The following is a 12,535-nucleotide window of genomic DNA, read 5'->3' as shown; positions in this document are numbered from 1 at the left end:
CTACACTGCAATTCACTCTGCTTCTGATTCAAACAAGGATTTGAGCCTAGATCCTATAATACCATGAAGGCTATCCTCACTGCCAGGATAGAGATATGATGATTATTTCAAGTCCTGAAACAAAGCAAAGCATCATAAGGAGATTACCCTCCTTGAAATAATCTTCCTAGTAGTAGGGGTATGATTTCAGACAAAATCCTGTGTTTCATTGCCTGGCAAAGGGCATATTATTCTGTCTTAGCAACAGGATTGCTAAATAAGAAAGATGGGCACTGGTTTGCTTTTTTGTCTTCCCAGTGGTTGAAACGATTTTTTCCTGAACTTACTAATAATTCATAAAAACTGTGATAGAGCATTTTAATTAATAAAAGATTTATCAAAAAAGTGTAGCTTCACTGAGGTTTGCTGATTCTGCAGGTAACTTTCATTGCCTCAGCCCCTAAATAGGAAGAGCTTTTGTTTGTGGAAGATGTGATTCCAGTTCCTTCATGAATTTTCCTACCAAAAAAAAGATTTGAGGTGGGGAGGGGAGGCCTTGGAAAAGAGATTTCTAGATATACCCTGTCTACATGATGTCATCACCCTGGGTCCATGCACGTGTGTAGGAGGAGGTGTGAAGGCTGTTCTGCTGTGGTACATGTGTGAGAGTCAGGATGGTGCTTCCCCTAGAGGAACCCAGATGCAGCTGACCTGCCAGGAAACAGGTGAAATCAGAGCAGCCATTAGAGCAGCATTCATAAACATGCTTAAGCTAAAAAACACTGAAGGAAAAAAAAACAACCAACCAGTCAACCAAGCTGAGAGGCAGAGAGGTTGGTCAAACACATATGCTACAGGAAACAGGAGACAAACAGTGAGAATACCCAGGCTGTTGGCAACAATATAGTGGATGTAAGAAGCAACTGTATAGGGAAACGTTTCAAATTCATTACAGTGTAGGTTTACTTGAGTTAGCACAGACAGAGCAAGTGCAGGACTCAAAAGCATTATTACCTCTTCTAATGGAGAAGAAGGTAAATCAGGTAAGGCAGAACATGATGCAAATGATGCATATTGCTTCATACACTTGCCCTGAGGTGACTAGTATTACTGACTATCATTACACAGTGTGGTGCCTTATAGAGCTATTTTTTTTTTTTTTTTTTTTTTTTAAATGTGTAAGCAATTTTTGGAAACAAAAAATGCAATTATGGATGAGACTTTCAGTCAAGAAGAGGATGTTTACTTGCTGACTTCAACATTGCTACATATTCTCTGTCACACATGGCAGAAGTAGGATATAAGCTGATCAACAACCAACACAGAAATTTAGGTGTTACAGCAGTCTGATTCCAGTCAGATAAAGAAACTAGCTGCCATATAATATCAGCAAATAATTTTTCTAGACTGGAAAAATGATAGCAAGTATTTGTGGCAAATATTGAAAACCATTTGAGTGCAGCAAGGGTGAATGAAAATTCCTTCAGATAAGAGTCCAAATTAGTAATTACAAACTTACAAATTGTCTTCCTAGTTATCTTCCAAATTTTTACCTCTTAGTGTTTGTGTTTCTTCCTCCGAGTGTCATACAAAGTGCTGTGGTCACTGGCATCTGTGCAGATGATTGTTGTGGTAGTGTTTTTCATTAAAAATGTTGAAGAAGAAAGTGGTAGCAAACTGTTAGAAATATTGAGACAGAAATTTAAAATGCCAGAGAAGAGTATGGAGTGGGGACTTTCAGGCATATGGCTGAATTTTTAACTATGCTGGCAGCATCTATAAAGGACTTTTCTTCCTGCAGACCCAGCTGGGTTATTAAACCACATAGTCTTTTGATATATTCATCATCCAGCCTCCAATCAAGCTGACAGATGTGTCAGAAACATATTTCTCAGTTCTTGGGCCTCTCACTTTGCTTTAATGCTTTCGCTTACAGAGCAACTTTCTGTATGCTGGGCTGAGCTGATAACACATCTGTGTTAATGACCACAATTTAAAAATTAACTCATACGCAATATGTATTTCTGGCAAAGCACAAGGTGTTTATGGCTTGGTTAGTGACTGACCACAACTGCAGTGTGCTTAAAGTGACCTTCTCAACTTCTCATACTTGTAATATCGTTGTTCCTGGACATGATATTCCATTCAAAACTGTTTGTGATGTGCTCTGACAACTAAGTATAACAAATGTCGGCTTTATGAAGGCAGCTGTGGGTTCAGACAGGACAGTTGAGAGGTCTGTTCCTCCCTCCTTGCAGTGCAAGAGACTGCAATTATTTCTTAACCATGAAATACCAGTGGGGACTCAGACCAATCTTGGATTAGGAAGAATTAACATCAGATATTCAAGTACAGTGATGCATTTTATATTGTTTTAGGGACCCTTTTCATATGGAAAAGGACATTGCGTTTAACATTTTCATTTATAGTCTTCTGGCATAATGAATGGATGGAATGAGGTGTGGCTGAAAGCCTACATTGTTTAGTTTCAGACAATAACGCAATTTAGGCAGCTATTGTAATCTGAGGGGAAATTTCACCAAATTTCCCAGACTGTTTAAGAACATTAAGACTGTTGCAAATAGAGAGTTGCAATCAACAAGGGTTGATTTATCTTGGGAAGGTCACTGCAGGAACATAACTGGTTTTCATTCTACTTCACACTGCTGGTTCTGGGAGAGGGAATCAAGATGGGACAAATTAGCCTGAATGAGGATATTTAGGATTTTCCCTTTATTAAACTGTTACCAGATGTGGAGCCAGTGGGTTGCATCAAAGGTGTAGAACACAGCACTTGGCAGCAATTCTTCAGCTCAATAAAATTTTGTTCAAGGATGTATAATGAATTTTCATCTTAATTTAGATTAACTGGGATTTGACTGGGACAAGTCTTGAGCATCAATCTGCATGCACCCAGAGATTGTTCCATAAGATAGTACTGACATTTGAAGAACTGATTTATAAGGTTTTCCACCCTACAGCGGATTGGAAAAAATCCATTAATATCATGCCAGCTGGTGGAAAATAACTGCTAAAAGTGATTTTAGCAGATTATGTTCTCATGATTTCATCACATAATGCCCCAATCAAGAAAACTGAGCACCTTTATGCTCCAGTGTCCCTGTATGATTTTATGTACCATCCCTTCTCATATATGAGGTTGAAATCTCTTTGGGGAAGGGTTAGTCTTAGTGTCTAAAAGGGTCATAATTTTTTGGCTAGAACTTCAAGACACTTCGCTGGACAATCAACTAGAACTGCAGATAATCTTAATAATATGCAAAATGCATGGAGTATGTATATTTGTTCTTTTTTTAAATTAGAATTAATTTCCAAGTCCAAGCACATAATTGTTATTATAATTTAATTAGTAGTATTGTCACATACTTTTTTTTCAAAAAAAATAAATTACTATGCTATTATCGAGTAAAGAACATAGGTAAACATGCATACATGTTGTAGAAATTTTTTTGAATCTGTATTTTTTCATAAAAGTTGAACAGAGAGTTACAGAAAATATTTTACTAGAAGGGCAGGAGTTTTTCAGCAATCACATAAAAAGAACTGCAAAAATAAATGTTTTTTGTGAAAGGATTTCTGAATAGGTTATTTTAATACTGAGTTTCTATGCTGAGTTATTTCCAGAGGTGCACTGGAGCAGAATAAGACATGATTTTCAGATAAAAAGGGATTGAATGTTAGAAAATACAGTTATCAGCCCTTTCAAAAATCTACTTTTCAGAAAATTATTCATCTTCAAGGAAAAAATTATACCGCATGCATAGTCTTTAAATGCTTGTTACTGAGGCCAGTCTTAAAATGTTAGAAACAGACACAAACTATCAAACAACAACTAATTGCTTCTATCTACAAATACAAGTGAATAGTTGACTCTAATATTCAAGTTGTCTATTGAAATCCCAATATTATCTTACAAAAACAAAACAAACAAACAGATTTCATTAAAAGATGCCTATGGTGCCCTCTGATATCTCCTTTGTTAGTGAATTGTGAATGTGCTGTATTCTAAATACCTGGATTTCTCTAAAATCCAGTGTTATTATGTGCATTTATATGAGACAGCAGACAGCTAAATACTGCTCTGAGGTGATTGAATGTGCTTAAACTGATGCAATTCCTATGCAAATATTTGGCTAGTTCAGTAAATCCTTGGGAAATGATGTATCTCTTGATTTCTTAGTTTTCTCTTTATCTCCATTATATTGACTAGCCATTCAAATTTTTTGTGAAGTACCTAGTCGGTGAAATATATAATAATTACTGGTTTTGGTTTTATTAATATCTCTATGGAAACTAAAATAAACCAAGTATTCAATGACTATCCCAAAGCTACGAAATAAAAGGTGTCAAAAGTAGAAATGAAATACTGAAGAACGAAACAGAAGAAAATTGGTACTCTGATAGACCAAGAATTCATCTTGTTCCCTTGTTGCTGGATTTGAGTTGTACCAATATTCCCCTTCTGAAATCATACACTGAATGAATCCATACACCAATATATATTCGTTATAGTGTCTTGGACTCAGAGCCTCATATACTTTGTGCCTTAAAAGTATCAGTCTTCAAAGGACAACACCAATTTATGAGTTACTTTCCTCTTAAGTGGTTGTTCACTATTAGTCACTAACTTAAAAAAAGACAGTGGCAGTTCTGATAGCTAGTAGTCATGCAACATATAATTTTTCTAGCATATATATATTTAGCCAGGTGCAACCAAATTCATTGTGTTAGTAAAAATCTAACAAAAAAGGAAATATAATTTGTCTGTAGCAATGATGTTAACAGGATAGACAATACAGTATTTCACAAGGTAGGTGGAGCAGAAGAATTTAGTTTGGAATATTTGGGATCTTATGGAGATGATGTGCAGTATATTTGCATTAGGAATTCTTAGGTAAAGTGTTAAGCACATGTTTCATGTCCATCTGAAATCTCTTCTGAAAGAATAACCATCTTCTCAGCTGTAGAAAAGATGCAAGAACAGAAAAAAATAAAGTCCAGATAAAGCTGTTACTTCTTGATTTATGAGCTAGAACAAGTTTCGTTCCAGCAAAACTTGTATTTTAGTACTTTCATAGCACAAGAAGGATACATGACACTGCAATATCTTTATATTACAACAGCTTGAAGTAGTCGGAAACATGTCATGATGTCCAATGGGATTGGGGGTTGAATTTCATTTCCATCCAGGCGAAGATATCGGAGGCGAGGGGTGTTGCCATACAAACCATAGTCTTCTGCTAAAGCAATTGAGACTGGGCATATTTGAGTACCGTTGACACCTGAAAATGTGGATCAACATGTTACGTAATTTCCATGGAAAAGTTTCATGAAGATAAAATTCATTTAGAAAACAAATATGACAGGGTTCCACTGAAATTAGTATGGGACACGCTTGGTCTTCTCAGACTTGGAAAATGCCAAATTAACAATTAACTGCTTTTTTGATCAAGCAAAAAAGTCATCTTAACATAATGTAGTCTAGATCAGTGAATCACATATTTAATATGCTTCAATTATGAATAAAGGCCACCAGATGCATAATTTTACCTTGGACAGAGAGGAAACCAATTTAGACAACTACTAGGTAACTATTCATTGAGAAATGAGCTCTCTGCCCTCAGAGAGAGCAGAACAAGGTTAATGCTGAGGCATTTAGAACATCTTACTGCGATGACAGTACATTAATTTTAGCTGATAATATTCCCCAATGAAGTTCTTGCATTCAAAGTGATAACAGTATTGAATCAGAGTCACTTTTTGTATAGTGTCTGTAACTTTCGACATCTGTACTTTTCTCTCACATTCTTCAATACATTTGGTTTTAATTGCAAGAATATTATTCATGAAGTGAGATATATTTCTTCCTAATCTGAAAGCCAACAAGTCCTTAAAATTCTTTATAAATCACACATAAGTTGTTTCAGTTCAGATAACATTTGAAAATGTGGCTTAAATCGTTACCTGTTTTCATGGGAGTTGAATAGATTGGGTTCTTTACATTTTCTCCCCCAAATTGCCTCTGCACTGTCACTTGGCTAAAATGCTTTTCATATTTTGTCTTCCATTGTTGAATACTGAGGCTGACGCTGCCCTCTTTCAGCCTCAAAATGGCCTTATTCTGGAAAACACTCAAGTCGTGTTTGTTTATCAAGATGTCAAATTCCTTTGACCAAATTATGGTATTTAGTGATTGGTCTAACTACTTGAGTTTCTAGTTGGCCCCAGAGCACCTGCAAGAATGGTTGAATGGAGGATATGTGTGTAACAGATATTTTTTGAGAACAATTTTTTTAGCAGCCAGAAATAGGAAAAGCTTTCTACCAAAATTTTTCTCCCCTGGTATTTAGCACCAATAATGTGCATGCATCTTCTGATTACAATTCTCCAAATTAGTTAAATGTTATGATGGAAAAAAAAAAAAAATCTTGGCTTTGGGTTGTTTGTTTTTCAAAAGAAGGAAAAGCACCCCGCTTTGATAAACTACCCATATATTTGCAACATCTTGAAAATAGACTTTATCTTTGTCATGGAAATTAGATAAATACATGCAGCTGGCCAAGGCCTAAAACTTTTATCATACCCATGATATCTAAATATCTTTGCCTATGTTGTGAAAGTTGATTAATATTTGAAAGCATTTGATATTCTTGGAAGAAAAAAGCTCCAACTTATTTGTATGTGTGAAGCTACAAAGTAGGGAGCTTAAGAGTGTTAAAAGCTGTTATTGAAAATTTTACAAGTGAATCAACATTATGTAGCAGAAAATATCTCCCCATTCAGGTCAGCACTACTGTCCTTAGGAGACAAGATGCCTTCAACTCTGTTCTAAATCTGTGTCCTCTGACCTTGAAACTATCCCACCACACTAGTTTTCACTAGGTTAATTACTCCAACCTTAAAATGAGGCAACAGTTATCTAACCACAGGCCACCTATGAAGAAGTTATTTCCTGATGATGTGTGGTATGAAGTGGCTTGGGTTTTTATTGTTCTCTTCCCACGAAAAGTAAATCCTACCCAAACTATCAGAGAAGTAGAAGTCTCTCTCCTGTTCTATTCTTGTGACCTATAGCTGAACTCACTGTACTCAAACTCAAATAGTTGGACTCCCTTTTTCCTTTTCACAGAATATTTAACTGCAGCTACCATGGCTCAGCCTGGAAATCTACCTTTCTGGGCTCTTCCAGCAAAGAAATCAGTATCAGTAACAGTGCAGGGGTCTGACAATAAGTCAGAATCTGTAACTTCAGATATTCATTTTCAAATATCCTATAATGGATTCTGACAGAATGGCATTGCTACTTGGCCCAAGGACTTGTCCCTTTCTCTACACACAGAATAGTATTAGCTCAGAGGAGCTATCCCAATCTCCTGGTGTTCCTCTGGGGAACTTACTGTTCACTCCTTTTTATCATTCTTTTGGTAGCACTGTAGTACCACCTGTTTATACTTGCTCACTTGCTACATCATAATTTCATTCCTTCCCTAACACTGCATTTTCCATCATTTGACATCTTCCCAGAGTCTTGCTTGTGTATCTCTCACATAAATATGTAAATATGTGTTTTAAAGTGCCTTGGAACAAGTGTGATGCTTATGTTGTAGCCATAATTAGTTTGGGTTTTATATTGATTTTCAAGTTCTTTTTTTCTCTGTGCATTTAGATCCTTGGGAAAGAAACCACAGGTGAAAACCTGGTTCCACTGAGACCAAAGGTGAGGCTATCATTGACTTCACTGGGCTTCTGGATACTTCCTTATATCTTCATAAGTGGTCTCTGGAGAAATAAGGCCTTGGATTTACATGAAGAACTGATGTTACACAATAATGTATGACAAAAAGTAGGAAAATAGTATTTACATAGAAATTTTGATGTCTGAGCTCTTACCATACCAGCAGTGTTACTATGAACCACCAAGAGAAAATAAAGGAGCAATTGGCAATTGTGCAGGACTATCTGAGGAGTAATATTATAAAAGGGACTTGTACTGCACACATGAAGTAAACTTTCAGGACTACTGTTTTGTGGAGAAACCAGATTCAGGCTTTTACACTTATTTTTCTTTCAAATCTTTTATGTTGATTATTTTTAATAATGACTGATCATCAACTTCCCAGGTTTAAGATGACAAAAACAATCTGCAGAATTAATGCCACATCTTTCTCCTGCCCAATGGAATTATATTCCTTGTTTTCCATCCTAAAGGCCTTTTGAGATATCATCTGTTAGAGCAGTGTCTCATGATGACTATGTCGTTATCCCATCAACAATTATGCAAAAATTATGCTATGTGGTAGGATGTGCCTTGCATAATACCTGCATTTCATGTAAGGTGACAGATTGCCTTGTTAAACATTGTTTTACTACTATATATGTAGCTACTAAGAATAAAAACTTTATTTTTTTATTTTTAATTAAAAGCAGTGTTGTTAGCACTGAATTTTGAAAACCGGTAAAAGCATTAAGGAACATAAGGCTTGTGGAAAACTATTTTGATTTAGGCTCCTGGGTACCCATGTGTCATTGGAAAATGGGAATTGATTTTGCATATACTACATAGGCTGATTTTAATGGTTTTAACCTTTTAACAATTTATTTAGGAAAGGAAAATAATTTGCCAGCTCTTTAAATACTACCTAGACACAAAACACTTCTTAAACTGGACAGGTTACATTCCATTGATTTCAATTTAGTGTCCACTTAAAGTGACAGGTGATAAAGTCAGCACCTGGGGCCCTGCAGTGATGTAATTATGATAAATCCCTTTGTAATCAGAGGACAATGAAATATGTTCAGTAACAACATATGTCATAAGCCCTAACTCCAATTAACTGTTAAACTTCTTGCAGGCCACTTAAATATGTGCCAGTTATACAAAATTGATTTTTCTTTGCAAGGTTTCAAACACTTCTTTTGTAAAATACAGTGATTTAACCTAAATTATTAATAGATATCTTTCATTGATATGTCCTTGTTTCATACAGAAGACAAACCATTATTTTTAGTGTATTTTTACTGAACTGCAGTAACACAAAATAGGAATAAGGAACCATTTATTTGATTCAATCACCATGACAGGAAGATAAACATAGGGACTTGGTTAACTTCTCTGCAGTGAAAAATAGAAAGTCATCACTTTAGTTTTGGATTTTGGCATGAAACAAAGGATTTAAGGTCTGTAGGACTGAGTGGATACTTTACACAGTGTCCCTAACCACCACATCCCCGCTGTACCTGGATGAATCTGGAAGCAGTGCTAGAAGCAGAATTATGACATGACAACAGGCTTCTGTTGCCTTGGGTACAAAACTTTGTTTCATTTATACAAAGTGGAAAATGCTAGAAGACATTTCAGGAGATAAACCTTAGTAGGACAAAGCTTCTCTAAAGTGAGTGAAAATATTTTTCATGAAGACTAAACCCAAGTATCAACATTTTGTGCACAGTAAACAAAAGATGAGGAAGATATTCAAGCTTCAGATATTGAATATCCACATTCTAATCAGTCATATTTGAAATAGATAACTACTGTTTTATGGATGCCTCATCTTAAGCTCAGACTATGTAATTTAGCTGGGCAGAGAGATATTCAAAAGAAACATGTATACAGCAATTCTCTTTGTTTAGTGAAGTCCCTGAGGTGCCCTTGAACTTTGAAAATCTAACAGTCATACAGAATATGGATCACATATTCTAACTTGTTGCACTGACTTTTTAATTGTTGTTTCTTGCTTATTTACTCCTAGCATTTCTGTAGGAAAATGAATTTCTTAACACATAATGGTTACTGGCATGCATATAGTGAAATGTGAATGCGCAAATTTTCTTAATCCACTCATACTTCTGATTTGCTCAAACATTTTTCACATGTGGTATTACTTCCATGCACATATTTGGTTGTTGTATTTTAGACCTTACTTGAAAACTGGTCTGTGGGAGGTCCTTTTGCTCATCTCCCTGTAACCTACAGCACGTTATTAATCTCTTTATTTCAAAGGGCTTTTTTTGTAGTTAAGTAGGCATTTTTAAATAATTACGTCTTGGTAGGATCCCACATGGAGAATACACACTTACTTTTGATTCTGTTGTGATCAAGGTGAAGGTGCTCAAGTTGAGCATTGATCGGTGGAATTTTAGTGAGCTGGTTGTGAGACAGCTGTAGATCTAGAATAGATGAAACATTAAACCCATTGGGGGGAATACCATCATCAGATAATTTATTGTAGTTCAGCCTAAGGAAAGTCACTTTGGGTATTGCACTGAAGTAGTTTTCTGGTATCACTTCAATGGAGTTGTTGTCCAAAAATAGCTGTAGTGTATTAGCTGGAATGCTTAAAGGCATTTTCTTGAGTGAATTTTTTGCTATGTTGAGTTGCATAAGATTGTTGAGTCCTTGGAAGGTGTCACTTTGAAGTGCGCTGTCCAACAAACTGTTCTGGTGCAGATCTAACATAGTAAGATTTTCCAGGTTACTGAAGACTCCTTCTGGGATTCTGGAGATTTTGTTTCTAGCCAGTCTTAGCTGTTCCAGACTCACTGGTAATGGGGCAGGCACCTCTTCCAATTCATTGTCTTCAAGGAATAGGTAAAGCAGCCTTTTGAGCTTGCTCAGCACACCACTCTCAATTCCACTGTTGGTGATCTTATTCTTGTTCAGATTTATCCATCTGAGATGAGTAGCATTCACAAAAGGCTTCTCTGTAACTGTTTCAATTAGATTGTTTTGAAGGTAGAGGTACCAAATTCTTGCTGGGATTGCAGGTATTTCTTTAAGTCCTTTGTTATCACAGTATAATGCATTGGGGAAACTGGGTGGACAAAAGCACTCTTGTGGACACTCAAAAGAGTAATGAGACCAATGCTCAGGATCCATCTCATCATAAACTTGTCTCACAGTTCGAGTCCACACAGAGTTGACCAAGAATAAGAGCAAAAGACTTGTACAGACTTTTAGAGTCATTGTTCGCCTTGGAAGGGGAGAAAAACAATTAGCTGTCTTTCAACAGAATTCTCTAACAGCATACTAGATTAACAAAGCAGTAGTATGCAAAAAATAATATTTCCTTTATAAACAACCAAATTCTGTTCTCTGTGGTGTTACCTATGGCAGGTTAAAGAAAAATTGAACATTGATATAAGATGCATAAACAATTCAGTGCTCTATGTTGAAGAGTATTTCCTGATTTAACTTAGATTCCACATTGTCTACCACTTTAAATGCTGTTCATCCAAGTGTCATTTCAAATAATCTGAAAACATGGGTTATTTTTCTGACATTAAGTCTGTGCTTCTCGTAATTTTGTTTAAATTTTCCTGTACAGAGCTATAAGCTATATAATGTACCATCTTCAGCAAAGTTATCAATATCATGATGATATAAATGCTGTTGTATTTAGTGTTCCTCCTTTTAAAATTAATCATACTCCCTTTTCTGTTTTTCCTCTCTCTTAAATTATAATGGCATCTGGATCAGATTTTCCAGGGTCTTTTCTCATCACAGAAAAGTGAAAGATCAAAGAGTGTTTTAACAGCTGTTTGTTGGGCATGTTCTTAAAAAGCTTGGAAGGAACACATTTGAGTAATTCATTCCCCTCCCTCATTCACACTTTCATATCCAAGGTTAGGAATTTCCTTCTCTAAAGCAAACAGCCAAAACAAATGCTTGATTTAAATGACACAAAAATTAATTCCTAACCAATTTACATCATATACACTCATGCATCTTGTATCTATTTTACCTACTTAATTATTTGTTTTGTTTAGCCTGTTCCACCATTAAACGATGAACAAAATAATCAATGATAATTTACTCCAAAGGGAAGTATTTGTTTAGCACAAAAACAGTGCTTCACAGACTCTTTTATCTTGCCTGCTTTCTGATGAAGATTAGCAAGGATTTTGCAACACAGAGGCAAGAGACTGATAGCTGAAATTTCTGGTCAAAAATAGTATTTAAATAAAAAGTAAATTCTCTCATAGGGTTAATGCATCAGTAAGGATAAGAACTCAGTTAAGCTGCTGCATATAAAGCATAGTCATTTAACAGTTTTCAGCATTGTTATTAGCAGTAACAAGTGCAGTATTCTAAAGATCTTTCAACCTCAGAAAGTGCTATCTGGAAGCATTCCAAAAAAAAAAAAAAAAAAGACAAAATATTTCTAAAGAATAACATCTCTAATTTACACAGTGAAATGGGACCTCCTCACTGTCTAAATATTCATAACATTAATAACATTTTTTAAAAGAAATAGAATGTAATTTACCTTGTTAGTCAAGTTCCTGGAGCTATCTGAAGCCAGTTAGAAATCACTGTAAATTCACAGCCTTTGGCTGCTAGACACTGTGTTTCCTTCCTGTCCTCCTAAGAATTAACAGCACGCAAAACTTGTAGTACATGTTAGTATTCCCAGATGTATTGCCATACACACCTTATTAGCTATTGTTTCTAATTTGACATTGCTTCAGAGTTTGGGCTTACCTCAGCTTTCTTGGATCTTCTTCTCTTTCTATTGGTCACTGTTGTTAGACTGTA

The 12,535-nt window shown here is 35.7% G+C and overlaps 1 protein-coding gene across 1 annotated transcript; it reads right to left on the bottom strand.

Annotated features, from left to right (window-relative positions):
* Nucleotides 1-4,872: 4,872 nt before the first annotated feature.
* KERA (keratocan) lies at nt 4,873-12,535 on the bottom strand. The gene is made up of 3 exons (XM_082066475.1): nt 12,482-12,535; nt 10,078-10,970; nt 4,873-5,282 (listed from the first exon to the last, which is right to left on the bottom strand). The coding sequence occupies exons 2-3, from the start codon at nt 10,961-10,963 to the stop codon at nt 5,110-5,112; spliced, it is 1,059 nt and encodes a 352-aa protein (XP_081922601.1). The 5' UTR covers nt 10,964-10,970; nt 12,482-12,535; the 3' UTR covers nt 4,873-5,109.

Source organism: Streptopelia decaocto, assembly GCF_964273445.1.
Source record: "Streptopelia decaocto genome assembly, chromosome: 1".
In the NCBI taxonomy this organism is placed as follows: domain Eukaryota; kingdom Metazoa; phylum Chordata; class Aves; order Columbiformes; family Columbidae; genus Streptopelia; species Streptopelia decaocto.
This window is presented reverse-complemented; position numbering and strand designations above follow the sequence as displayed.